The sequence below is a fragment of the Pneumocystis jirovecii genome (genome assembly GCF_001477535.1).
Source record: "Pneumocystis jirovecii RU7 chromosome Unknown supercont1.1, whole genome shotgun sequence".
NCBI classification, from domain to species: domain Eukaryota; kingdom Fungi; phylum Ascomycota; class Pneumocystomycetes; order Pneumocystales; family Pneumocystaceae; genus Pneumocystis; species Pneumocystis jirovecii.
This window is the reverse complement of record NW_017264775.1, coordinates 399,221-426,592: the sequence shown is the minus strand read 5'-3', so window position 1 is coordinate 426,592 and position 27,372 is coordinate 399,221. Positions and strand designations below refer to the sequence as shown.

At 31.1% G+C, this 27,372-nt stretch overlaps 14 protein-coding genes across 14 annotated transcripts; 6 read left to right on the top strand and 8 right to left on the bottom strand.

The window, feature by feature from the left end:
* Positions 1-1,297: 1,297 nt before the first annotated feature.
* On the top strand, positions 1,298-1,471 carry T551_00224 (uncharacterized protein; the record flags this gene model as incomplete). The annotated part of the gene is made up of 1 exon (XM_018372491.1): positions 1,298-1,471. The coding sequence occupies one exon, from the start codon at positions 1,298-1,300 to the stop codon at positions 1,469-1,471; it is 174 nt and encodes a 57-aa protein (XP_018231431.1).
* A 298-nt stretch (positions 1,472-1,769) lies between these two features.
* On the top strand, positions 1,770-2,075 carry T551_00223 (pheromone receptor transcription factor; the record flags this gene model as incomplete). Its single annotated transcript, XM_018372490.1, has 1 exon — positions 1,770-2,075. The coding sequence occupies one exon, from the start codon at positions 1,770-1,772 to the stop codon at positions 2,073-2,075; it is 306 nt and encodes a 101-aa protein (XP_018231430.1).
* A 45-nt stretch (positions 2,076-2,120) lies between these two features.
* T551_00222 (uncharacterized protein) lies at positions 2,121-2,766 on the top strand (the record flags this gene model as incomplete). Its single annotated transcript, XM_018372489.1, has 5 exons — positions 2,121-2,258; positions 2,458-2,498; positions 2,524-2,594; positions 2,672-2,706; positions 2,740-2,766. The coding sequence occupies 5 exons, from the start codon at positions 2,121-2,123 to the stop codon at positions 2,764-2,766; spliced, it is 312 nt and encodes a 103-aa protein (XP_018231429.1).
* Positions 2,767-5,311: 2,545 nt separating this feature from the next.
* On the bottom strand, positions 5,312-5,834 carry T551_00221 (eukaryotic translation initiation factor 1A; the record flags this gene model as incomplete). Its single annotated transcript, XM_018372488.1, has 2 exons — positions 5,312-5,755; positions 5,814-5,834. The coding sequence occupies 2 exons, from the start codon at positions 5,832-5,834 to the stop codon at positions 5,312-5,314; spliced, it is 465 nt and encodes a 154-aa protein (XP_018231428.1).
* A 588-nt stretch (positions 5,835-6,422) lies between these two features.
* On the top strand, positions 6,423-7,571 carry T551_00220 (protein transporter YIF1; the record flags this gene model as incomplete). Its single annotated transcript, XM_018372487.1, has 6 exons — positions 6,423-6,656; positions 6,732-6,836; positions 6,879-6,981; positions 7,025-7,238; positions 7,286-7,379; positions 7,428-7,571. The coding sequence occupies 6 exons, from the start codon at positions 6,423-6,425 to the stop codon at positions 7,569-7,571; spliced, it is 894 nt and encodes a 297-aa protein (XP_018231427.1).
* A 672-nt stretch (positions 7,572-8,243) lies between these two features.
* On the bottom strand, positions 8,244-8,807 carry T551_00219 (uncharacterized protein; the record flags this gene model as incomplete). Its single annotated transcript, XM_018372486.1, has 1 exon — positions 8,244-8,807. The coding sequence occupies one exon, from the start codon at positions 8,805-8,807 to the stop codon at positions 8,244-8,246; it is 564 nt and encodes a 187-aa protein (XP_018231426.1).
* A 678-nt stretch (positions 8,808-9,485) lies between these two features.
* T551_00218 (ssDNA endodeoxyribonuclease RAD1) lies at positions 9,486-12,880 on the top strand (the record flags this gene model as incomplete). The annotated part of the gene is made up of 14 exons (XM_018372485.1): positions 9,486-9,864; positions 9,909-10,031; positions 10,072-10,242; positions 10,284-10,589; positions 10,634-10,938; positions 10,982-11,221; positions 11,272-11,422; positions 11,464-11,677; positions 11,718-11,855; positions 11,902-12,027; positions 12,067-12,327; positions 12,395-12,535; positions 12,580-12,672; positions 12,710-12,880. Exons 1-14 carry the CDS (start codon positions 9,545-9,547, stop codon positions 12,878-12,880), a joined length of 2,760 nt encoding a protein of 919 aa, XP_018231425.1. The 5' UTR covers positions 9,486-9,544.
* Positions 12,881-12,992: 112 nt separating this feature from the next.
* T551_00217 (uncharacterized protein) lies at positions 12,993-14,759 on the bottom strand (the record flags this gene model as incomplete). Its single annotated transcript, XM_018372484.1, has 7 exons — positions 12,993-13,214; positions 13,262-13,444; positions 13,501-13,741; positions 13,783-14,036; positions 14,083-14,135; positions 14,489-14,509; positions 14,549-14,759. 7 exons carry the CDS (start codon positions 14,757-14,759, stop codon positions 12,993-12,995), a joined length of 1,185 nt encoding a protein of 394 aa, XP_018231424.1.
* Positions 14,760-15,092: 333 nt separating this feature from the next.
* On the bottom strand, positions 15,093-16,992 carry T551_00216 (uncharacterized protein; the record flags this gene model as incomplete). The annotated part of the gene is made up of 7 exons (XM_018372483.1): positions 15,093-15,166; positions 15,216-15,334; positions 15,378-15,459; positions 15,499-15,769; positions 15,815-16,327; positions 16,369-16,867; positions 16,946-16,992. 7 exons carry the CDS (start codon positions 16,990-16,992, stop codon positions 15,093-15,095), a joined length of 1,605 nt encoding a protein of 534 aa, XP_018231423.1.
* A 1,050-nt stretch (positions 16,993-18,042) lies between these two features.
* On the bottom strand, positions 18,043-18,648 carry T551_00215 (F1F0 ATP synthase subunit d; the record flags this gene model as incomplete). Its single annotated transcript, XM_018372482.1, has 3 exons — positions 18,043-18,069; positions 18,114-18,311; positions 18,358-18,648. The coding sequence occupies 3 exons, from the start codon at positions 18,646-18,648 to the stop codon at positions 18,043-18,045; spliced, it is 516 nt and encodes a 171-aa protein (XP_018231422.1).
* A 201-nt stretch (positions 18,649-18,849) lies between these two features.
* On the bottom strand, positions 18,850-21,119 carry T551_00214 (uncharacterized protein; the record flags this gene model as incomplete). Its single annotated transcript, XM_018372481.1, has 10 exons — positions 18,850-18,946; positions 18,994-19,169; positions 19,214-19,313; positions 19,357-19,610; positions 19,656-19,748; positions 19,794-19,892; positions 19,940-20,089; positions 20,133-20,240; positions 20,285-20,610; positions 20,651-21,119. The coding sequence occupies 10 exons, from the start codon at positions 21,117-21,119 to the stop codon at positions 18,850-18,852; spliced, it is 1,872 nt and encodes a 623-aa protein (XP_018231421.1).
* Positions 21,120-21,429: 310 nt separating this feature from the next.
* On the bottom strand, positions 21,430-24,763 carry T551_00213 (uncharacterized protein; the record flags this gene model as incomplete). Its single annotated transcript, XM_018372480.1, has 7 exons — positions 21,430-21,618; positions 21,665-21,701; positions 21,743-21,797; positions 21,843-21,961; positions 22,002-22,276; positions 22,323-23,720; positions 23,762-24,763. 7 exons carry the CDS (start codon positions 24,761-24,763, stop codon positions 21,430-21,432), a joined length of 3,075 nt encoding a protein of 1,024 aa, XP_018231420.1.
* Positions 24,764-25,290: 527 nt separating this feature from the next.
* Positions 25,291-25,742, top strand: T551_00212 (uncharacterized protein; the record flags this gene model as incomplete). The annotated part of the gene is made up of 2 exons (XM_018372479.1): positions 25,291-25,375; positions 25,423-25,742. The coding sequence occupies 2 exons, from the start codon at positions 25,291-25,293 to the stop codon at positions 25,740-25,742; spliced, it is 405 nt and encodes a 134-aa protein (XP_018231419.1).
* A 409-nt stretch (positions 25,743-26,151) lies between these two features.
* Positions 26,152-27,229, bottom strand: T551_00211 (uncharacterized protein; the record flags this gene model as incomplete). The annotated part of the gene is made up of 4 exons (XM_018372478.1): positions 26,152-26,792; positions 26,836-26,957; positions 27,028-27,097; positions 27,145-27,229. 4 exons carry the CDS (start codon positions 27,227-27,229, stop codon positions 26,152-26,154), a joined length of 918 nt encoding a protein of 305 aa, XP_018231418.1.
* Positions 27,230-27,372: the final 143 nt, after the last annotated feature.

Genomic DNA, 27,372 nt, shown 5'->3' with positions numbered 1-27,372 from the left:
AGTGCACGCAGTGCACATAGTGTATGTAGTGCATATACCATGCATAACAGTATATACAGCAAATATAGCGCATATGCTGTGTATATTGTGCATATAACGCATACAATGCGCATACACACGTGCGGCAGACCGCTGGCACAGCGCACTGTATGCATTAGCGCACGCCGTATGCACTGGCGTATGCACTGTGCATATACACTGCGCATATATACACTGACATACACGTATACACACGTATATGCATACATACAGACGTATATGCACACATATATATGCATATATACACAAACATATATACACAAATATACACAGACATACAGACTACGCACATACACACGCACAACGCCCACCGGCACGCTGCATATGCACCGTACAGTGTAGCAATGTATGTACTGTATGTGTCTATAGTGCATACATTGCTACACAGCACAGTGCATATGCTGCTGCATTGCGGGTACACTGCGCATACACAACGCATATAACGCATACAAAGCATAATACATAGCATATATAACATATATAGTGTATATAAGTGTATATAATATAGCATACATAGCATACATAGCATACATAGTGTATATAGAATATACAGTATGTATAATATGCACAGTATATATGGTGTGCAGTGTATATGCAGTGTATAGTGTGTGCACAGTGTATAGTGTGTATGTATAGTTACAGTGCACATAGTGCATATAGTGCATATGGCATATGGTATTTATAGTTCTATAGTATACAGTGTACATAGCGTATACAATGTACATAAACGTATAATGTATATGAATGCACTGTATCATAGGTATAGTATGTATAGTATATATAGTATATATAGCATACACGGCATATATAGTTATAGTGTATGATTATAGTGTGTATGTATAGTGTGTGGTATATAATATATGGTTGTGTATATACAGTGTATATACAGTGTATATAGCACAGATAACGTGTAGTACACGCAGCGTGTAACACATAGCGTGCAGCACAGCGCGCAGTGTGCATAGCATAATAGTATTATAGTGCATACAGCGCGTGTTCTATGCATTAGCACACATATACTACATGCATGCACACTGTGCACACGCCAGTCGTCGCCCCGGTAACCATGCCCTAACCCTGCGGTGCGGACACGCAGCAACCCTAACCCGCCTATGCTTATGGCGGCCGTGGTCGGGATAGGAAACATACGGATCTGAGCAAAGACCGAAAGGGAAAAGCCGTGAGTGACGGGTTCCAAGGCTGCCGTGATAGATTGGTCGCATAGACAGAAGAGGCAACGAACAAGTCAGAATACGTAATGACGCAGAAACGACCCGTGGAAGACGGGGAGCTTCCAGGGACAACTGGGGAAGACGAGGGTAAGCGTGCGCGGACAGAGGAGGACGATGAGGAGGACAAAGCAGGGCGAGAGCGTATGCCGTCGGCATGGAACAGGCAGCAGCTGACAGGGAAATGCAGGGCGCAAGATTGAAATCAAGTTTATCGAAGACAAGAGTCGGCGGCACATTACCTTTTCAAAGCGCAAGGCGGGGATCATGAAGAAGGTAGGCACTAGCGGTGTGCGCGTGTTGTGTGGTGTATGCGCATACACCGCGCATACAGTGTGCATACAGTGTGCATACATGCCTACACATGTATGTGTATGCACTGCTGCAGGTGTGCATGCCTGTATGCGTGCACTATGTGTGCTGTACACAATGCATACTATATATGCAGCATACACAATGCACGCATACATAGTGCCGGGCTGCATAGTGCACTGCATGCGCATGCTGGAGCAGAGGCTGACGGAGACAGGCATACGAGCTGTCGGTGCTCACGGGGACACAGGTACTGCTGCTTGTGGTGTCAGAGACGGGGCTGGTGTACACATTTACGACGCCAAAGCTGCAGCCGTTGGTCACAAAGGCCGAGGGAAAGAACCTCATACAAGCGTGCCTGAATGCACAGGACCCGGGGGGAGCGGGAGGACACGAGGAGCCAGAGGGGCCGGTGGTGAATGGGCCGGGAGTAATGGGAAACACGGGGTTGCCGCCGTATGGGGCGCCGCCGGCGATGCGGGCGCTGTACTTTAACCCGGAGCAAGCGGCAGTGTATCAGCAATATATGGTGGGAGGATAATGGTGTGGGAAGTGGCTGATGAGGAGCAGCAGCAGCCGCCGTATATCCAGCCGGGACGGATGCTGGGGCAGCCGCCGCCGCAGCATTTGCCGCACCTTACGTCGATGGGAGGGCACCTGACGCACCATATGGGGGATGTACATATCAGGGTGGACAAGTAGAGTGGGAAAGCAGAGAGAACAAGGAGCCGGGCAGGGTGGGAGGGTTAGGAAGGGGCCAAGGAGGCTGGAAGAGGCGGGAAGAAGTCGGAAGATGTTAAAAAAAGAGGCCAGAAAGGAGAAACGAGTGTTTTATGAGGCTATTTTTAGGTTATTTTTGTGCTTTGTGCTGTAAAAGGAGATTTGGAGGGGTGATGTTTGGAAAGAGCCAGAGGCACTGTATTTATTGTATTTTTAAAATTAGTGGTACTGGGGTGCAGTTAAGTGGGAAAAAGTTGCATAGAAACACGAGGTTAGCAGAGTGTGATAAATATAGTAGGTTATGAACATAGTGGGTTTTGAAGGGTAGTTGATAGTGCAGACAGATTAGGGTTTGGTTTTGAGTCTATAAGGGAGGAGGGTAGGAAATGTTGATGTTTTGGGTAAAGTTTGATCTTATAGAATGATTTAGGTTGTATAGTCTAGTAAGATAGGATGGGATAGATAGGATGGGATATATAAAAGTCAGGAGCTTTAGAACGAAGCAGTAAATGACCAGTTTTAAGGATGATCAATTGTGGCGTCTTTGTACAAAAGTGGGAATCTTCGCGGAAGTGTTTTCCATGGGGATTTCTTTGTTGAAAGCGAGTCTGAGGAGTGTGGGAGGGAGTGTATGGTTTGAATGGTATTTGTTGGTTTAAAATTTTGTTTTGAAGAATATTGACGTTTTAAATTTATAAATGTATTTTTGTACTGTATGGAAGTTTTATCCAGGTTAATATTGCTAGTGGTATTTAGCCGTTTAGGTTCTAGACGGCTTGTGGATGGATATTATGTTTAGATTTGAATATTTATATTAAATTAATTATATTAATTCTTGTAATATTGTGAATAATGAATATGCAGTTTTAGAAAATATTTTTTTCATTTTTGTGTCTAAAATGGAATTTGCTACTTATTAAAGCCGTTTTTAAAAGCAAAAATATTTCAATCGCGACTTGGGTATATATAATGGGTCTTGTATATGTATACATTATGTATGTATATGACATGATTGATGGAACGGATATATTGTTTTGGCTATAATTTTTATAATGTTTGCTTTGAATGCCTCTTATTTATAATTTTCTATTTTTATTATGGTTAAGTTTATTGATAACAAGACATTAGACTATCCGTCAGATCAACCTATGTTATTAAAATTTAATAAAAAGAAAAAAAAATATAAAAATAAAACAACTGTTTAGTAGAATTATGAGTTCCTGATTTCTTTGGAAAACTTGTGAATATAAATGAATTTGCCAAAAATATTGGGTTAAATATTGTTAAAAGAAAGTAAACAGTGAAATTTGAGGAAAAAGCTAAATTGCTTTTTAATAAATAAAATTTTTGTTTTATAAACTATAGGGAAAAATGCAGAGGAATCATATATATAACAGTGTATAATTTATAAACGACAATGGTTTATAATTTTTATTAAATCATTTTTCATAAGAGTTTAAACAGAAGGTTTGCGTGGAATCATGCTAATATGAAATAATTAGCACCCAAGTCTTAGAAAAATATATTGTGACTAGTATGATTCTTTATTTTCCCTTTAATTTTATTCTTGAAAATTTTATTAATTGTACGAATGAATATGCCGGTTTATAACAAACCCTAAGTCTAGAATTCAGACAGTATGCTAGGTTATTATGAAAATTTTAAAATAATCTTGGAAAATATCTAAAGGGTTTCCAGTGATGATAAAAATATTTCTAAAAACAAGAGATATATCAAAAGTTTAAAAAGGAATATTAGTTAGCGATAAAAGTATTAAAAATCAATCGTTTTTTCTGATAGATAATGTATAATATCATATAATTAGATTTTGTTATATTAAAATTGAAATAATTAAATATAAAAATTTAAGATGAATAATTGACTAAGTATAAATAAAAATATTGAATCTTTATTGTCTAGTATGTTTTAATAATTTAAAAAGATTTTAATACTTTTTTATTTTTTAGAAAAAAAAGAATTTTTTCAAAGAATAAAACTTGAGATAATTTAATAAACTTTCTTATCTATTCAGTAAGCATTTTTATATTGTAATAAAGTTAATAGATATATGACAATACCAGATCAAAATTACGATGAGACCAAAATTATGCTAATAGAAAAAAAATACTACTAATGCTTGTTAAACCAAATATATGAGTAAAAATTAAAATAATTAAAGGAAATATACCATTAATTCATTAAATTGTTTTTTATATCAAGAAAAAGAACTGCAACTCTTATATTTTTTAAATATTCCCTATTAAATTGTAGGTTTAATCAAATCGATAAGAGTTAGCTAAAAATATTAGTCAGCTAAAAATAATAAATATCCTATAATGATAATAAAAATTTAATGTTTTTTTATTTTGAATGTTGAAATTTATTTCAAATGTTCTAATACTAATATTCAAAAATATTATTTTATTGACTCGTATTTAAGTATATTAATATGCATTATGGTTTCTCAAAACTTATGTTTAATATTCCGTAATATATATATTATCTACATTTTTTGCTAAACATATATATTCTGGTTTAGGAAAAAGGCAATATTTTTTTTGCATGAAATAGATCATATTAACATCTTATATTCTGATTGATGGGATTATGTATATGTGTAACCTTTTTTCTTATTGAAAGTTTTTTTAAAAAAAAAATAAAGTATGAATAAATCGTTTCTTATTTTTTACATAAATCTGATATGTTGGGATAAAGATTTATCCGATTCAGTATCTAAAATATATATGCCTTAAAGACTGTAACAACTGATGAAATTACTGATAGAATATGTATATGCTGGCACGTTGTAATAGATTAAAAAGCGCCACATGATTGACCAACATGTGCACGCAAATGTATATTACTTATTATATGCATTATAAAACTCTTTTCAAAAATTAACATCAACGACAATATATATAGTTATGTAGATATATGCATGTTGAATACGAAAATGAAAATACGGATAAACAGTCCAGTCTGTGATCCTGCAAAGGATATTACTTTCTGAATCAGATATCATCAATATCCACATTGTCAAACTCGAAATTACACTCGTCCTCGCCTTCTCCCCCAAATGTATCTGTTTCATTAATTTTTGCTGTCTCGTTAGCTAAATCCAACTTATACATGCACCTACTGTTTTCTGGAAGTTCTCCATAATTCTTCAGATCTCGTGCTTCATCTGCTGTATATTTTAGAATTACATCTGCTTTCTTGTCCTGATACTCTCTCAATGACAGTAAAATCACATCTCCTTGGTTAATCCATACTTTTTTCCGCAATTTTCCGCGTATATGCGCAAGTCTTTTTTCTCCATCAAAACACATTGCTTCCAAACGCCCATTCCCAAGCATTTTTGTCACTTGAGCATACTCCTGTCCATCATCTTTAAAGACAAGTTCCCGTTTTTCCGCCTCATTTTCATTTTTGCCTCGGCGACGGTTTTTTCCTCCCTATAAAAATGTTAATTATTTTGGTAAAATTGTATATAAAATCCTTCAAATTGCTTACTTTTCCTTTGTTTTTTGGCATTACAAATGCCTATTTATTGAAAAATACAAAACTCTGTTTTTTCCCGGTAGAAAAAGATAGTCGAGATTTATAAGTTTTCGGACACGCAGCGGTCGGTGCTTCATTATTGTGATTGCTTATACTGATACTTTAAAGTTTTTAAGCAAGAAAAGAAGTAGAGAAACCCTTAGAGAGTGCTTAGAGGGGGTATTACGGGTGTTTTAGAGGACTTAAGACCTATTAACGTTTATATAGGGCATATATAGTCATTATATTTATTGTTTAAAAGACTACAAAAGGAATTTATTGATATACACTTGGATATAATTGAAATAGACAGAATTGGGCTGATTGGGTTTATTATAGTTGCTGAGATTAAGATATATTTCTTGAATATTGTAGTTAAATTTATTCAGGAATCAGAGGAATAGGGAGGAAAAGTTATTGAGTGTTTAAGCAGATTTTAGACGCATATATCTCTTGAACAGCCTGTATAGTTAGGAGATTATAAGGGAACCGAGTTATTGGCAGTTTGGACGTGTAGAATTGGATAAAAGGAGGGATATTTCAGCTCTGGACTTGCATTTGCAGGGCAACAGTGCTGCAGCAATGTACGGATATCAAGAAGAAGGCAGAGACCGCAGGTTGCCTCCAATGTATGCAGCACCGACGCCACACTCAGCAACACCCCGTTCGTCTCCGGTTCTTGGAAAACAGAACGGTACTCTGCCGACACAGGATTCATATTCAAATTATTTTGGCATGCATCATGCAACAGCACAAATGGGGCTGCAGGTTGGAAGAAATGCAGTTATGGCAGGGCAAGAATATGTTGAGCGGAATGTATGGTTTTTGCAAAGAAACACGTTATTTTATGTGTTTTTGTGTATTACGTGCAGGAGGCTGATGTCGAATTAGATGGGAAGATTTATTCCACTTACAACGCTGAGGCATTACTTTAACGTTTCGAATTATTACGTAATCAGTAAGATTTGGGTTATTCTTTTTCCATGGAGACATAAGGTTTTGCGTTGTTTTTGCGGGATATGGTTTTAATTATTTAAGTGTTGGAGTCGTTTTCCTAGGCATTTGGAGGCAAATGAGATGTCTGTAGAAGTATATAAATCGCCAAGAGAAGATATCAATTCTCCGGACATGTATATTCCTGGTAGGATGGTATTTGAATTTAAAGAAATGTGTTAAGTTTTTAGTTATGGCATTTGTTACATACGTTTTATTATCGTCTTTATTGGCAGGATTCCGGGGCGATTTTCATCCAGAACTTTTGGGTACGACGGCTTTGATGGCCTTAATTGTTGTTGTTTTCGAAATTTTAGCAATTAAGTTTGGATGTTATATCCTAGGCATATATAATCAAACACAGTTTCTCGATCTCGTGGCATACAGTGGATATAAATTTATAGGGTAATAAATTTTGTATAATCATGATTAATGCGTTATGTTTTATCTAGAATTATTGTTACTATGCTATCGGGTATGTTTCTTAATTTCGTATTGACTTATTGTGTATTTTTTTATACTTTTATTGCTACGGCTTTCTTTTTGGTAATTTTATTAGAAAAATACTTTTATATAGTTACTAATGCATGATAGTTGCGTTCATTGAGATACGTACTTCTTCCTGAATCAAATATATCTTCAAATGCTACAATGAGCTTATCTCAAAGACGTAAAAGAGTATATTTTCTTTTTGGAATTTCAATGGTTCAAATATTATTTATGTTTATACTTATGTAAAATAACTCGCATTCGAATATATATACATTATTGTATATATGATAATTAATCTTATTAAAAATTCTATAATTTAAAGAGATAAGCATTCTAATTATTGTTATTAAATATATGAAAAAGTTAGTAATTTATACTCATAGTTTTAAATAAATGGGTGTATTTGATAACGTAAATTATAAATTTCAATATTTAATTTTTTTAATTCGATTTAAATTAAAATTGCTTTTATGAATATATAGGATTTAATCAGCATTTACCGGTGTTTAGTAATTTTATAATGAGTTTGTGTTAATCAGGTAAAAATATATAATTTTTAAATGAATTGTCAATTTACATCCATATACATGTTTTGTTAAAATGTTTGCGCAAGTTAAAAACTGACATTTAAAAATACTATAGTAAATCCTAAATACATGTATATATACTTGCAATAATCTAATTCATACTTTTAATTACATAAAATTAATAACAGAATGACAAGCCTTTGGTCTAATGATTAATCTATCAAAAATAAAAAATTTAAATGTACATGAACAAGTTCTTGAGTATTGATTATTCTTATACAAATTATTTCGTTGATTGACTTATCTGAAATACAATAAATGAGAATATAAAACTACAACTAAAACATCATATATGTAGATATATTTAAATTAGTATAAAAAGCAATTAATGTTAACACATATCGCAAGAATTGACATAACAATAATTGTACTGTGATAAGATAATTTCTCCAATAAAAATTCCAATCAATGTTGCGATGAAATACCCAATATTCATCGTCATCACAATAATCATTAAGAGATACGAAAAAAGACATATTAAAAGCTGCAGAAACCCTCTAAAAAAACTAGTTTTATATTTAAATGGTGGTAAAATATTTTTGATTAATTTTCTATCGAATTTAAACTCTGAATGTTGACTTGTAGGCTCTATAGAAACAGAACAAGTACATGTGTTTGAATGTTTTTGCTGACTAAGATAAATCGCTCGTTGCTTATATTCCCAATACAATTTATATGTTGAAAGCATTCTATAAATAATACCAAGAAAAATGATAAAAGTAATTGTTAACCAATACTGCAATTTATTATTAGGAACCCATCCTTTTATAAACAATGTCGTGTTTTTGAAACAGTGAAACGTCATAGGCATATTCATTGACATATGATCATGATGATTTGAATGTATTGTAGAGTGCATGTTTTGATGATCTGTAGGATGGTTTTGACTTGACATATTTTCCAATAGACTCTAACAAAAGCAGAAATAGATATTAATTAGCTAGATTATTTAAATGAAAGTTAAAAAATTAATCACTTAAGCATTAATTTAAAGTTAGGATAATATTTTTCTAATTAAATTAATACATATCAAACTGTATTGTATAAAATGAATAAATACTAGTTATTATGGTTTAGAGAGACCGAACAACTAATTTGATTATTTTAAATAAAGTTAAAAGTATATAAGATTATAGTGCTGATTTTTGCATCTGAAAATGTATATATTAAATGGCTCAAAAGATCTTAAGGTTAAAAAGAAACTAAATATACGTGGGTTACATTTTTGTGGAACGAGTATGCCCTAGAAGCGATATTTGGTAATAAATGTATTAAAAGAAATAAAAGAATGAATAACAATATTGAATGAATGTATTATGAAAGATAGATTTTTTTATATTTAAAAAAATAGATACTGTATTTTGTATTTTTTTTATATTGAAAGATAGATGTGATAAAGTGTAACGAGACATACGATTTATCTTGGATGATTAATAAATTGATTAAAATAGGTATAATTTGGAATAATAATATAAATATTATAATTTAATGTTGAAAAAATAGTATATAAATGATAATATATGATAATATATTTCATTTTTATGACGGAATTTTAGTTATTTTTAAAAGAAAACCCTAAATACATGTTTTAAAAACATGAAGGTTTTGTGAAAAAATATGCATTAGGATACAATGGAGGGAAGTTTATGTGATTCTAAAAGATTATATTCACGCCTTTCTCTGTTTTTGAGTTATCAACAAGTTTTAGTTCATGAAATATATAATGAAAATGGTCTTGTTATACTTGCAAAAGGTCTTGGTTTGTTAAATATTGTTGCAAATCTGCTTCATTCATACAACCTTCCTGGATGTTTGACTTTAGTGATTGGTGCAAATGCAAAACAAGAAGAGCTGTTGAAAGAGATGGTTGATGAATTGGGAGCTTCGGATAATGAGGTTCCGAGAGAGGAGTTTAAGATTATTAATAATGAAAGTGGAAACTCTCATAAGCGGTTGGTAATTTTTTTTTTTAGGAAAAAATGTAAAATGAGATTAGTGAATCAATATATAATAGCGGTGGTGTTTTTAGTGTTACATCTAGAATTCTAGTAGTTGATTTATTGACCGGTATTATTGATCCTGTTAAGATATCTGGGATTGTTGCACTCAATGCTGAAAAGTGAGTTTTTAGTCAATTGTTTATTTGTTTACATAGATAGAGCAATTGAAACTTCTTTAGAAGCATTTATTTTAAGAATATTTCGCAAAAACAATAAAGTGGGATATATTAAAGCATTTTCTGATAGTCCAGAGGCATTTAATGTTGGATTATCACCATTATCAAATATAATGAGAGCTTTTTTTTTAAGAAAATGTTTTTTATGGCCAAGGTATTTTATGATATGTTTAAGTATATTTCTCACGTTTAAAGATTTCACGTTCTAGTTGCTGAATCTCTAGAATCTAAAAAAGTTAATGTTGTAGAATTGGATGTATCTATGACTGAGTCAATGAAAAATATTCAATACGCAATAGTTGAATGCATGGAAATTTGTATTTCTGGGCTTAAGAGTGCTAATTCTGGAAAAGTTGATGTTGAAGATTGGAATTTGGATAATGCACTGCATAAAAGTTTTGATATAATGATTCGTCGTCAATTAGATTTTCACTGGCACCTTGTAAGTCAGAAAACTAAACAGCTTCTTTCAGATTTAACAACATTAAGACATATATTACAGTAGAATTTTTCTCTTTTTTTTTTCTTTTCTAATATTATAATAGTTATCTTTTATCTTATGACTGTGTATCTTTTTATAAAATTTTAGAAACAATTTTAATAGCTGAATCATCTACATCTGAAATTGAAAAACGAGAACAATCACCATGGCTTCTTTTAGATGCTGCAAATACGATATTCAAGCTTGCAAAAGAACGTGTTTATAAAAAAGTTGTTCCGGAAAAAATATATGTGCAAGAATCGTATGGTTCTATATTACCTGTTTTAGAAAATCAACCAAAGTGGGATGTTTTAAGAGAGATAATGCATGAAATAGAAACAGAAATTAGATTAAATCCTGAATTGCATAGTAAAGTATTATTTTATTTTGATTAAGGTTAATTTGTTTATAGGAAATAGTGATTGTGCTGTTCTTATAATGTGTAAAAGTGAATATACATGCCATCAAATTCAAGAATATCTTCATAATTTTACTACTAATGATAATTTTTCTAATAACGCCAATAATGATTCTGATAAATCTAAATCCTCATTTTTAAAAACACAATTTAAAGAATATTTAGCATGGAAGCAGAATTTTTCAAATATGAGGTTTAATTTAGATAAAGATGATGAGAATTCTATATCCTTAGGTTTTGATTAGTATATAGTGTGATTTTAGAGTTGAATTTAAATTTTATAGTTGCTTCGAATAATAAGGCTAGCATTGCTCATCATTCACGTCAATTTGTTAACAAAAGGAGGCGTGTGCGAGGAGGGTCGTATGCCGCATCTAGTACGTCTGGTAATTGTACTTATATTTCTTTGAAAGATGATTTTAGTCATAGTGAAATGTAAATTTACTTTTTTATAAAATTTAAATAATGTTTTTTAGTATAAACACCCTATCTACTTATCAAAATGAATCGACAAATTATAACAACTATTCGTTGGACTGTTGTGATGATTATTTTGGACCTCTGGCTTTAAATGATTTAATAATTGTATCACCTTATAGTGGTGATGTAGATGATATTACACTTAAAGAACTTAAACCAAAATTTATAATTTTGTATGAGCCTGATCCTGTTATTATAAGAAGAATTGAAGTATTTTTCATTTTTTAGTTCTTATTTATTGATAAATTAGGTATATAATTCAGTTTATAAAAATGCTCTTTTGCGAGTGTATTTTATGTATTATGGAAATTCTATAGAAGAACAAAAATATTTAGCTGCTGTAAGAAAAGAAAAAGATTCGTTTACGAAACTTATTCAGGAGAAAGGGGTAACCATATATGTTTTTTTACTATATTTGATTTAAAATGTATTAGAATATGGCTGTATTATTAACACAAGATGGAAAGAACGATGAATATTTTAACTCAATACTTTTTAAAAATACTAATACTCGATTTTCTGGTGGTTCTAATTATATGATTAATGAAAATCTGCCAAAAGTAATTTATTGTTTATTTTTATTATTCTAATAAAATTAGATAATAGTAGATATTCGTGAATTTAGAAATCCATTACCCTCATTATTATATGGTAATCATATAAATATTATTCCATGCCAATTAACAGTTGGTGATTATATTTTATCCCCTTCATTATGTGTGGAAAGAAAATCTGTGATGGATTTAATTAAATCTTTAAATAATGGAAGGTTATATAATCAATGTGAAATGATGCAACAATATTATTCTACTTTTATACTTCTTATTGAATTTGAACAAAATAAATCATTTACTTTAGAGGTATGGGCTTTAATTTGTATATATAAATATAGATAGATATATATGTACTAACAAAACTATTTTATAGCCTTTTACAGAAATTACAAGTGATATTAATATTAATAATCTTCAATCAAAACTTATACTTTTAACTATGGCATTTCCAAAGTTGAAAATTATTTGGTCTTCTAGTTCTTATGCTACTTGTGGGATTTTTGTTGAATTAAAGGTTTTTATTCTATGTGGGTTTGAATTAAATTAAATATATATTAGAAGAACCAAAGTGAACCTGATCCTGTTAAAGCTGTATCATTAGGTTTAAAAGATGGCGAAGATAGTATGGCAATCGTTAATCAAGGACCTCATGTATGTTTTGAATTTAAAAATAAAACTAATAGTTTAGGATTTTCTTTTGTCTATTCCTAAAATTTCTTTAGAAAATTATAAAAACATCATATATAATGTTGAAAATATTTGTGATTTAAGTAATCTCAAGGAAAAACAGATTATTGATTTGATAGGTGTAGAACCAGGAAAGGCTGTATATTCTTTTTTTAATAAAACTATTTTTTAAATACCTTGTGGTATTTATATTAGATTATATTGTTCTTATATTGTAAGTCATGTGTATTATATTCAATTATTTGTATGAAATAGTGAGTAATATGACGTATAAGTTTTAAATATTATCGTTTAACAATCATATGATCTTTTCCCCATAATGTAAGTCTTTGAATTTTTTTGATTTTTTTTAAACCAAAAATTCCGACAATAGTTGCAATGGTAAATACAAGAGATGATATACCGGCAAATGCATATGGTAAATGCTCCATAAAATTCTTTAGATTCATACCCAATAGTCCAGAAATAATGGCACCTGAACTAACAGCTAACGTTAATATAGATACCTTTTATTAATGATTAGAACATATAGGCGCCAAAAAGTCAAAAGAACCTTTAATTCCATCAACATTAGTGAATTTCTGTTTGCATCAAGAACAATATTGACAATTTCTTCGGTGTTTTTAATATTTGAAACTAGATTATTTACAGATTGGACAATTTCGTCAGTCTGTTTTAAATATGATTCAAGTAATAGTTCAATTTCATCGTGTTGATTAAGTGGACGTATTTTTCCCTGTTGTTTTTCTGTTAGATACATTGCTGCAAGATCTTCGTCTTTATAAATTAGACAAAAAAATCAATATAATAAAGCGTTATGCCTTGATCTAAAATTTCATTTAATGCGTTTCGTATTAATGTAACTTTTTGTGCAAATGCAGACACTTTTTTCGAATAAATTAATAGATTTCTGATACGTTCACGATTTATATCTTCTTCAAGTTGTAATAACACTTCTTTTACAAGTGAATTAAGGAATTTCATTTCTGCATTCAGAGCCGTAGAAACACTGATGAGAATAGCTTCTAATGCTCTATTTTTCATTAATCTGTATTTTTTTATTTGTTTCTATACCTAAATTCATATGGCAAACCTCCCATTGCTTTGCTTCCCTGTCGTAATTTTCCTTCTAAATCATACATAAATACGCTTTGCGTATGTGTGTCTGTGCTTCCATATACATTAAATAATAATACTGCATCAGCTTTAAGCAGTGCACGAATATGTAATAAGTTAATCAAAATAGAACTTTTTCGTACTAAAATTGAAGGTACAAGTGATTGGATTCCTGTATCTATTTTTCGTAAATCTCTTGGCAGCAATCCATGCTGTATAGATATCAATTTTATTAAAATTACTTCATTTGATTTTTACTTTACTGCATAAATCTGCTTTTTTAAATTCGCCTGACACAACTTTAACTCCACCTTTGTTAATTAGTATAAATATTAGATATAAGCAATAAGAACAAGCACTAAGCATAAATAGAAATTAGTAAGCAATGATTTTATGTTATGTTTAACAGATACTTAATTTTTGATTAATTTTATATATTCTTTAATTTCTTAATTTAATTTATTCTTATTCTTTTCATTCTTTTTTAGTTTTTTCTTAATTTTTGTATAATTTTTGTATAATTTTTGTTCAAATTTTATTTCTTTAATTTGATTTTTCTAATTTTTTAACTTTTTTTTAGTTTATTTCTATTTTTCCTTAATTTTTTAGTTTATCTTTATGTTTGACCTATGCTTTGTGTTGTTCAGTATTTGATTTGGCTTACCCGACGCATCAAACTCTGTGCCTGAACAGTTAGAACAAAGTATTTACGACAAATGCGTACACTTGATAAGAATTTCATTTGTTTTATGTGGTTTGAGTGCTTTTTCAAGAACATGTCGGCTGCTTAATTCTTGACTTTCTAAATGAATTGGTAATGCCTTTTTAAAAAAGGTGTTTGATTTGAATTCAGATGAATATTTCCGTGTTTGTACAATCTGCACTGAATTTGCTGTGTGTTGAAATGTATTACGTACAAATAGTATTTTTTTCATTTTAAAGGGCAAACTTAGAATTAGTGATATCGACAGATAAATGGAATAATATTATAGATTTTAGAATATGTTAAAGAGTTTGTAAAACGATTCTGATAACAATACAAAAGGGGGGGGGGGGGGGGGGGGCTTTCCTTGTGTCTTTTATGTATTTTCAATATTTTTCTTGCTTCTTTCATGTAGTAAATTTATTTAGATAAATGATTTTTTAATAAAAATGAAAACATGTGTTTTAAAAATATGCATTTTCTTTAAATTTTTTTAAATATTTCTTTAAGCAAGCTAAAAATATGACTGTATATGTTTTAAAATGAGCAAATGTTGATAGCAAGATTAGCTAAGCTTAATCCATATGTCTTGATAAGGTTCAGTTTGACAAACAGATAAAATATTGCGAGAAGCTAGCACTGTTATATGTATAATTAGATACTAACCAATATTGTTTGTTAATCTTACGTAATACATGACAAAGAGCTTGAGATGCAACAGAGCGAGAACTATTTAATGCAGGAACTAATTCTTCAAATGTAATTGTATGACTTTTCCCTTTCTGATGAATGCGTGCTTGTACATATCTGGCTTGTATTTAATACTTTATAATAAGAGGGGAAAACGTACTCGAGAAAATTATAAGACTCTTTTTCCATAATAGTTGATTGATGGCCTTCATACGGCATTATCTGGGTATTAAGATTTGTAGCTATACGTGTTAAAATTGTAAAAGATAAAGTATACATACTTTCAAAAATCTCAAAGTCTTCCATTGTGTCTTCTACATTTATGTTGATATCATTCAATCCATCTGCAAGAGGACTTGCTGTCAATCGACTTTTTCTTCCTGTTGACAAAATTTGACCAACGCCTCCCATTTTAGGTGTATCAAAAGAAATAGATGCCACTCCTGGACCTATCGATCCTGCACGAGAAGATATATGGGATTGATTCCATGGCATAAGTGAAGATGTACGGCGTGCGAGTTCTTCATCAACATGACGACCTAATTCAATATCCTAGTATATATGTTAGGTTATATTTAAGGAATAAAGCTATATAACCTCTTCAAAGTTAGATTGTGGTTCTGTAGGCTTCCCGACTTGTATATAACTATTATTCATCTTGTTTTCAAAAAATTCAGAATTATCTTCTTTTGATCTTTTTTTATGTTTAATAAGATCCTTTTGTTTTTGATTTACTAAAAACAGAGTTTTTAAAGTAGGATGTACTGTTTCACCTAATAAATTACAGATAAAAAAGTCTACATTATTAATAGCAGCCTTTTCTTGAAGTTTTCGCATTCTTAACATGGATTGTTTTTCCATATTTTTAACATAATTGTCACGCCATGAAATGAGGTCCTCTGATGGCAATTCAGTAGATACGTCTGTTTTTAGTTTTGCTATTTTTCTTTTTTTTAACCGCTGGTTATCATTTTCATGAGTATCTGAGCTGGTTTCATCGGTCTTATCTTGAACAAAGGAAGAATCTTTAGTTTCAAGAATTCTGGGTTTAGTATGTTCATCAAATGCAGTTTCATCGACTTCTTCATAAGCCATTAAAGTCTCTCCAAACTATGTTGAATTAGATAATATTAAAAAATGAAGTGAAAGACTGTATGGTTAAATTTTTTCCGTTTTCTTGCTTCAGCATGTTCACGTCTTACATTCTCTTCACCTTTGTCTAAATCAAACTTAGATGAAATGCTGCTGCTTTTTTGAACAAGATTCTCTGGATATTCTTGTTCAACATCAATCTTTCTGATTTCTCCATCTGCATCAAATTCAAAATCAAATGATAATTCGCCATTAACTGTGCCTAAAATATCATTGTCTTTTTCAATCAAACTACTCATACTGATAGCAGAACGAGAAACAGATCCTGCAAATTCAAGTTTAGATGTTGTATTACCACCTGAAAAAGATGATCTTGGTAATGTGCGTTGAGAAAAAGAAACAGGTGTTTCAGAAAGATTAAACGAACTAGATGTATCTTCTTGGAGACCCATTTCAATGTCAAATGATGTTTCTGGTAAAGACATAAACTTATTCCATCCATGATCATTTAAATCTGGAATAAATGTTGGGTCGTCAGGTAAGGTAAAAGGATCTGATCTATTATAATTAGATCAATTATTGTAGAAAGCCTATCACAGAACGCTTATTGTTCTGTGCTTCAAGTATACAAAATACCTCATTTTTACTGGAGGCAGATCAATATTTGCCTTTTCAACTGTCATTGTAGTAAGTTCTTTCCGGATTTTTGCGTGTGTCAGTTGAACATCCGCTGTATTGTAATTAGCATATCCTGAATTGCATAGAATGTGTTCCCATTGTGTATCTTACTGTAAAAAAATCCATATTGCTGGTCAAAAATACGCGTCACTCCTATCATTAAGTTACTTGAAAGCCGTAGTGCTAATGGTTCTGGAGGCTCTGATAGGTATTCACATGCTTTAGGCACATTTACTGATAAAATTTCTCGCTTCTGAAGCCTCTTTAATGATGATTTGGATCCTAATGTTGCTGCAAGCCTGTAAGTTCTTTGTTAGCTATGTATAACATTAAAAAATGAGCATTGAGAAGTAAAAGTGAAAAAGTGTGTATTAGAAGTTAAATATAAAACACATATTCATATATTTCTTAGCTTCTTGTGCTTTTTGCATATGTATTTTTATGTTTTTACCAGATTACACCAAAGCCTCCTTTGCGACGTGTTAAGATTTCTTGTGAATAAAACATGATTAAATTGCAGTTTAAAAGATACTTAAAAGTTTCTAAAAATATTCTTAAATAATTCTTAAAGAATATTTGAAACTTTCTTAGAATGCCTGTAAATTATCTCTAAATTATTCGTTTTTTGTTACTGATCATCGTTAATTTTCGCTTCTCCAAGTACAATGGTGATTATATTTAAGCAAAGATTAAAAACATAAAAATGCATGAAAAAGCAATAAAACTGATTAAATCTAGTATATAAGCATTGATTCATTGGATCATATCTGTTTAAGAACAAGTGAATTTATTGTAAAATTTAATTCATTGTATTGAAGCATTAAGTTAAATGATACATTATCGACTGAACTGTATATTCTTTAATCTTAAACAAATGTGTTACTATCCTAAGGGATATTTATAAAGTAAAAATTGTATGTATTATATATTACGTTGGAGTATTTATGTTAATGTATTTATGCTATACATAGCGATTTTTTTCATATACACGCTATTATTCTATGTGTTTTCAGTATCTTAGGAGGGAAAGTGTATTTGGTGTATTTTCGAGAGAATTACATGATTGTTAAGTCCCCAAATTTCTAGGATAAATTAATATAAAAACAAAAAATACAACAAAAAATACTTCTTTATATCCAGGAACTGACCATTGCCCGTTTTCTACCATTTTTTCTACTTTTTTTTCAATTTCAGGACATGCTATTAACACGTCTTGTACTGTCAAATCTTCTATTGGGCGTGCTTTCTGGATATTTGACAATGTTTCTTGAAGAAGAGTAAGCTCTTTATTGACATTATTGGCTGTCTTTGCTGCACTCTCAAGCTGCATATTACGTTAGTAAATAAGTAGTTGCAAAAAAAAGATTTACTGCTTTTTCTTCAAAAAGGTTGATTATTTTGATTTGGGCATCAGTATTCCATTTAAGGGGTTTAAATGTCTTCATGTCTTTCTCTACTTCATTTAATATTGTATGGTTCTTTAAAATAGAACGGTAATGGTTAAAATCAATATTTTGCACTTGTTCTTGAAGTGCACGCACTTTTGTCCAGGCGTCTGAATTTCGTTTTTGAAACTCAGATAAAGATGAAACTGTTGCTGCATTTAGTCCGTAACATAACCGAAGCTTTGTCCAATTAATTTTTGCTGCTGCTGACTTCATTTTTATGTGTTTATTTTTGTTTCTAAAAAATCTAATGTGTCCTCGAGAAGTTAGAGGTTATTTGAAAAGTAAGGTTCTAAGGAAAAATACATAAAAGGAGTTATGTTACATGAAAATATGTCTAATAATTCTATTATATAGAAATATGTTATTGATTGTGTAAAAATATAACAAAAAAGTTATATAAAAATGATAATACATCTAGAATAATGTTTCAAAGGTCACTTCTCTATTATGAAGCTTATTAACAGGGTTAGGGATTTCCTGTATGCCACTACTTTCTACAATTTTTTGGTGTCTGTTAGATAAAATTAGTTGATAAGTTGAATTGTTTTTTAATTATACTTGTATGTAAACCCAACGAAAACAGAAGGACGGATTTTTTCGTAACGGTCTTCCATAGCTTCAACAGAGGATTGTTTCTCATAGACTTCTTTATATTTTAGCATGTCAGCTTCGTTTGTAAAATCATCAAAATAGCCATGATCGAATTCTGAATCAAGATCTGGAACAAAAGGTGCCTAGAAAGGATAAATATTAAGTTGTAGACGATAAAATTATATACTTCTTGTTGGCGAAGTTTTGTCCAATCGATATGTTTAAAATACTTTTGTTCTTTGACTTCTTGAATGCTAGATAATCGTCTTCTGGGGCTCGTAATAAGTCTAGTAATTGTTAAAAAACTATTTTTTGTATATATTTTTATACTTTGTGATCATTTCCCATGTTTCGTCTTGAATATTAAATTCTTTCTCTTCATAGATAGGTCTAATCAATGTATATTTCCAGTTTTTTAAGTTAGACCAGGTTTCGTTCATGTTTTTTCCTGAAAATGGAGGATAACCTGTTAAGCATTCGAAAAGGATGCAACCAAGAGACCAATAGTCTACTGTAAAATCGTAATCATGGCCGTTAAGAATTTCTGGTGCCATATAATCAGGTGATCCAACAATAGAATTAGCCTAAATTGCCTTAATACTTAAGAACATTCTTGAAAAGCTATTTACATAATTTAATTCTTGCATTTTCAAAGTTTTATGAATATCTCGGCGCTCAGTTGCAGATCTGATAGGAACTTCTAGATTTTTGATCTGATCAAGCTAATAACGATGAATTTTATTTAAAATCATATACATAATATCCACCTTGAGTCGCAAAGACTCTATTTTTTGAGAATTAATTATTCCAGATGCAAGTCCAAAATCAGTAAGTTTTATATGACCTTTAGAATCAATAAGAAAATTCTGGGATTAATTAATAGAAAGCACCGTAACATATATTGCTATTTTACCTCTGGTTTTAAGTCCCTATGAATATATCCAAGACGATGAAGAGCATCTACTGACATAAACATTTCAGATAGATAGAACTTCGCATGTTCGTCACGCAAAACTCCACTGTTGCATAAAAGAGAACGAAAGTCACCACCTGGAACATATTCCTAAACCTTTTTAGCTCATTTATTATTTTAATTGTATATTTACCATAGCAAAGAATAAATAATCAGGGTCCTGGAAGGCATAAAGAAGGCGAACAAGCCAAGGAGATGTTGAATTAGTAAGAATGTCACGTTCTGTAAGCACATGGCGTATCTATGTCGATATATATATATATATACACATATATATAAACTGACCTCATCCAATTTATGTAGTAATTTTTTGCTCATCTTTTTAAGAGCAACAATCTCTTTTGTGTCTTTCATTTGTGCTAAATGAACGCTTCCATATCCTCCTTGGCCAATTTGTGCAATAATATGAAAATTTTCTTGTTTCATTTTGGCACGCCTTTTTCGAAGTGTAGTTCGTTCTGTATGGCAGTGACATTTCCATGCTGCAGCGTGCTCTGAGCTTGTTAATTTCCCTTCTTTTATTTGTTTTTTTGCCCATTCGTGGAACTTTTCTGTTCGTTGTTGTCTTTCGTAGAGATAACGTAGCTTGTCAAAATAATGATCAAGAAAAACTAAAAAATATTAATGCAAAAAATAGTAAGTTTTTCTTACATATTTGACAAACATTAACGAGCCTTTTTACTTTTGGTTTTGATATTTTTTCAATTTCAGTTAATGTAAGTCCTTTATGTGTACTCCATGTCCGAATCTCTGGTTCATGTTTTGAGTCTGGATCTGAATTTTCTTGTTTCTGCACTTCAATTTGTTTTGTTTCTTTTTTCAAACTGTTTTTTTCTGGAGATTCGTTTTTGTTTTTCAAAGATAAGTTGTCCTTGATCTCTGAGCAATTAAATTGTCCTTCATTTTCTTTTCCTGCTTTTTTAAACCGTAAATTTCCAAGACGATCTGAAAGCCCTTCTATACTCGTGAAATTTTCTGGAACGGCAACTAGTCCTGATCGACTATTCCTTGAAAGTAGTGAATCTGTGCTTAAATGACTTTTTGATGATGAAAGTGTTTGATGCTGAACATTGTTTCTTAATACGGGAGATCTTCTAAAGTTCTCCTGAATATCTTCCATCTAAAAACATTAATTTAATATTTAAAATAATACGTTTTTAATGTCTTTATTTCTTAGAAAACTTTGAAGACGCAATTTTCGTTAGATGAAATGTAAATAAATATCCGTTACTATGACAACTGAAATTTATCTGAAATTTTGATAAGCTAGGTTGTTGATTTAAAAATGTATTTTTATAAAAAGGATACATTTTATGGTACAATTCTAATATTATAATTATAGAAATTTAGTTTCTCTGTATTTAAATTAAAAGTATAGTCTTTACGTTTATTCAGATAACATATAATTTCCAAAAATTTTTTATGTAGATTTATTCAAAAAGTGTTTTTAATTCTTCTAAACGTTGTTTTGTCATTTCCTCACGTGATTGATGCTCCACCACAGAAATATTTGCAAGAGCTGATTTACGTTTACATATCTGTATCATTTTTTCTTCTACTGAGTTTTTGACGATAAAACGTATGACTTTGACAGGACAAGTTTGACCTATGCGATGCACCTATATAATTTTAAAATTATTCTGAATTTTAAAGCCTTAAACTAACCCTGTCTACGGCTTGATCTTCCATAGTAAAATTCCACCTGATAAATATAAGTCGCTTAATTATAAATTTTATGCAAACCATGGATCAAGAATGAAAACTGATGATGCAACTGTTAAATTTAAACCAACATTGCCTTTGAATGTTTAAAAATTAAAATTTATAGAAATGATAATATTACCTGATTTTTGAGAAACTAATAAAATTAGTCCTTTTTTTTCTGAACGGAACTTTTCTAAAACAATTGAGCGCTCTTTCATTGCCATTCCCCCATCTAAACGAAGAAATTCAAAATTATCTCTAAAAAATTAATAAATATATGATAGTCCGGTTTAATTACCGTTTTATATAGATTTCTATTAGATCGAGAAATGATGTAAATTGGCTAAATACAATAGACTTACTATAAGGATCTGATGTCTTTAATGCAAATAAATGTTTAATTAATGCGTTTATTTTTGAGGAAGAAATGAATGTAGATTTGCGTAATATAACTTGACAATTATGATTAGCAGTATCACTGTTTTTTCTGCGAATAATATAATAAATATTTCGTTTATCAATTGGCAATCGGCATATATGACATAAAGGTTTTTCCCCACGGGATTCTTGAAACTTGAAAAATATTAGTAAACTATAGAGTTTTTGAAAAAAAACACACTTTTATGTGTTGTTCAAGACAAGATTTACATGCCATATGCCAGCAAGGTGTAACAGCTTCTTCAATTATGGGATCAGCAGAACAAATAGGACATTCGCTGTCTGATTTTTCCAAAATATTTTTGATAGCATAAGTAGTATATGTATTAATATTTTGTTCTTTAGTAATTTGATCATTGAATGGTTCAATTAATTTTCTGAGATCTATGTCATTATTAATATCAATAGAATCATTAATATCTTCTTTATGAAATAATATATCAAAAAGATCATTTTTTGCACTATGCTTAATTAAAGATGGATGACAACAGCTTTGGCGTAAGCGTAATAACATTGTCAAAATTGTTATATAATTCTTAAATATAGTACCTGCTGCTGAGTTTTCAATAAAAGTTTGTTTTGCTTTGGTATAAATAAGATCATAAATTTCTCTTTCCTTAGGAGATAAAATAATTTCCTCTGTTATAATTTCTTTAGGAGGGAGACTAATAATCAAATTACCATGTATATCTTTTGTTGTTTTTGTTCGACGTAAAACAAAATTTCGAAAAATCATACTTACAGTATTTAAAGCATGAGAAATATTCTTTGATTCAAATGGAACAGTAACAAAAGTTTTCCAAAATACAAAATTACCCCAGGGTTCAATTTTCAAAAAATGAACAAGACTAAAAAGATCTTCCAATTTGTTTACTATCGGTGTTCCAGTTAATACCCATCGTCTTTTTGCATTTAAAGCAGAACAGGCTTTTGCTGTTTTACTAAGTCTGTTTCTTATATAATGTGCCTCATCTAAAACAACTCGATAGAAATCAATTCCAAATAAATTAAAAGCTTTATCGTTTGCAATCATCTGAGACCATTCAGAAAGAACAATTCCATAACTTGTTATAAGTAAATCTGGTTGATTACTAGTTTGACATTGTGTCAAAATATCAATAGACTTATCTATTCCATAATAAACTTGAGTCTTTAAACTATTTGGTTTTGAAGCAATTTCCGCTTCTGAGCGCCATTGTTCAAGTAAAGACATAGGAACAACAACGAGTGTTGTTCTACAAGCTTTTATAGATGTACTGGAATTTATAATAAATGATGTAGTATTTGATTGTGTTTTAGGCTTATTAGAATGAATAAGACTAAGAATTTCAATTGTTTTTCCAAGACCCATTTCGTCTGCTAATATCCCTCCGCAATAAGCATAATCTGCTTTAGGAAATTCAAGACTTAGTTTTCCAGAATAAGGATTAACATAGAACTTATCAGTATTTTCAAGACAGAGTCTTTCCCCATTCTCATCATAAGAAGGCCAACTAAATATTTTCCATAACGGATGTATTGAATTTGCTTCTTCTAATGAATTATTTTCTTGTTCTTTGTTTACCATCCAATATAAAGCCTAAAAGGATAAGAAAAATAACTAAACATGTAAAAATTTACTTGTTTTTGATAAGGCTTAAGCTCTAGATTAAAAGAACAAGGAGGATCCATTTCTTTCATGTTAGGATTATATGATTCTGTGTTTTTGTATAGAAAATCAAGTTGCTCTTTTTCAAGTTCTTTATTTTGGTCTTCTGGAGACAATTCATCTGAACTGTATGAATTTAGATGAACCGTTTTAAAAGGAACTGATTCGCATATTTTTTTCGTCGTCTTAATTACTTCTATAAGGGTGGTCTTATACTCTGAAGTTTTCGAATGATCCGGTTCAAGTCCAATTTTTGTTAAAAGCCATAGAATAGACATTCGATGCAGTTCAAGTATTTCTTCTACCTTTGAAACCTCTCTGGTGCTCTTTTCCTGAAATGATGAATGTTTTAGAGTGGAAAACGCATGTCGGTGAATAAAACATGTAATTTGAAGCAGTACCTTGTCGCCTACTATTAAATAATAAATATATATATGAAAACACACACCTATTTTCATTTCAAGTGGCGCATAAACACAGTTTGCTGAAAATGTACATGTATTTTGATCTAACAAGAAAGACATATATACTGTTGGTTCTTGTGGAATGCGTCCTACTTCCACTCCCTTTGAATTATAGAATCTAATAATACTAGATGCTTTACGACCTAAATCACTTCTTTTTGCTCCTCGTTGTATCTGTGTCAGCTTCGAACCCCCCTTACTTCCCCAAAATGCTTGTTTCTTCAATACAACAACTTCTCCCGCTGATAAAAGCGCTTTTCCTGATACACTTGTCCACCCTTCTAGCCCAAAACTTCCAATATATCGTCGAGACCATGGCTTTGTTGCCGTTGTTTCCCATGTTTTATCAAAATACATATTTACTGCTTTTTCTAAATTACCTTTCGAGCTTTCAATAAGCTGTTCTAAAGCATCCGAATTTACATTGTGCCCAATAATGTTTTTCAATTTGTTTATTAATTTAGTATCATTAGATAATTGTCGTTTGGGTTTCTTTGCTGGTGGAGCCATGGTATCTTTGTTATTTTAAAGCTATTTGTTTTCAAATATATATCCTATAGAATTGAATATGCGTCCTAAAATATTCAGTATATGCGTCAAGTCCTTGAATATCTGTTTTACAATTACACTATCCCTTAAAACCAGAATATGCCTTAAAACTGTAGAATATATATTCTAAACCGTTGGGTATTCACTGAAACTATGCCTTACTATCTATGATATTTGTTTTTTGTTTAATCTACTGCTTTTTGCCAATAAAACATATGTTTTCTGCTCAATCAATATATATTGTCTTTGATCTTATGCTCTGTATTAATTGTATACTGCCAATCACTAAATTTTGAGTTTTTTACCAATTTTCAGTCTATTTTCTCTTTGATTCAACAATATATTCCAAAATCTTTCATATATTCTCTGAAATCTGCTTTATTTCTAAATGTTAGAATATCGTAGGTTTGATTTGCAGCTTACGCGGTTACGCGTGCGCGGTACCGATAATTTTATCGATTGCCCTCGTTTAGTTATTGGCAAGCGCGATGAAACAAGTAGAGTCAGTACAAGAGAAACAAATGCACCGTTCAAAAGGGCTTTATGTTTCTCAACCACAGGTTTTAGTTGACGGTAAGTTAGTAGAAAAGGAGATGAAAGATTAAATAGAGGATATTTAGCAGCTGTGCCAACGTCTGCGCTGCAGGTAGAAGAGCTGACGCCGACGCTGATTTTTCCGAGGGAAACGTGTTTGGACATGTTATCGAAACATTCTTCATGTTCTGGTTCATCAGAGGTGGATCTTTGTTGCTCGGGGCATGCATCCGGTTTGCAGAATGGAGGGACAGGAGAATCATCAGTATCACCGTCATCTCCTTTTTTTAACCGTATTTATACGGGTACCCATAGCCATGGGTTTCTTGAGCAGGATGGTTATGTTTCTTTTCCTCCATTGGACTTGTATCAGCAGGATAAACGTTCTACGCCAGTACGTAATTAAAGCGGTATATGTATATTTTAGATATTAGTTTTTGCATCATCTTTTGAATGGGGATATGTGGTTTGTGGGCTGGTGTTTTGGTTTATACTTTTTGATTTTGACGTGTTTGGATGTTTGCAGTTTTGGTTTTGCATTATTTATATTATTTAATTTGCTTTTTAATTTATTGTTTAATTCGTTATTTAGTTTCGTTTAACATTTAGTTTCTTTAATACAGTTTTTAATGTAATCTTTTATATGGCTGTCAAGTTTTTAGCTTGGTATTTAATATATTGTCAACATTTCTTGTCAGCATTTCTTCTAGCATATGTTGAGTGTTGTAGTTGGCATATTTGTTAAAATTCTGGCTAGTATATTGCTTGGTATGTTGTGTAATGTATTATTTAAGTACAATGTTGTTTAATGTGTTTTATGAGTGATTTATACTTTTTTGGCACATCCATGCTTTCCAAATAGCTTGATAGGATTGTCTATCAGGCTCATTTGCTGCTTGTTGCAACAATTGATCGAGTCGTTCGAGTGTTGTTTTTTTAACAAATAAAATTGCAATATCAAAACGTGCACAAACTGAGAGCTGCTCAAGTAGTGCAAGACTTTGTTTCCACCATGCTTTTCGATTTTCTGCATGAATATATACATGTTCGATTGCATGCAAAAATGTCTCTAGAAAGATCCCTTCTAAACCAGCTGTACCAAATAGTCGAGGTAGTGTTGTAGCATCTATTAGAAAAAAATATATAAGTCGATCGTGTTGTGATGCTTCTGTATCGCATGTTGTTCGGAGCTTTTGTGTAAGTGTTTGTAGTGTTGGTGTTTCTAATTTATTCCAAGATAAGGGTTTTAACAATGTATTAGTAGGTTGTTTTGAGTCGTTTTCTGCCCAAGGTGGCAATGCATCGACTTCATTGATATAAATGTGTTTTTTTATACAAGTTAGGTCATCCTCATTGTCTTTTTTTTGCTTTAGTTCTGCACAATTTTGTTCTAGTTCATTTAATGCATTAATAACTGCTTGATTTTCTGGTTGAAGAGTTTGAAGATACTTCCAGTCTATAATATTAGTTTTACTTTATTTATGAGGACACTCTAGTACCTTTTCTTGCTGCTTCGACTTCTCCAAGTTGTGCATATGCTTTACCACGCCGAAAAAGAGCTTTCTGATGCGTCGGATCTTTTTCCAGAACCAATGTGCAATCTTTTATAGCTTCTTGCCATCTGAAATTAATTAGTACTAGTTTTTGAAACTTTTTCAAGCTTCTGTAGCTACTGCTGAAAACGAACTAACCTTTGAAGTTGTAAAAATGTTTGTGCACGATTTGTCCAAAGCCTTAAATCGCTTGATGTTTTTTGAAGTGCTGAAAAACGCATCAATGTTATTATCTATGTATTTTCCCATCTTTACCTTTCGTATAGAATACCACTGCTGTATCAAAGTCGCCCCGCTTGTACGCTGCATCTGCTTGTTGTTTATATTTGTGCACTGACATGTCGAGCGGATGTGGCTGAACGGAAGTTACTAGAAAGTGAAAATACACAAATCTAAGTAAGATGTCATAAAAGGAGATATTAGATTGATGATCTGTATTATAAGAGCTAAATTAATAGAAGAAGTTATTTGAATGGCTGATTA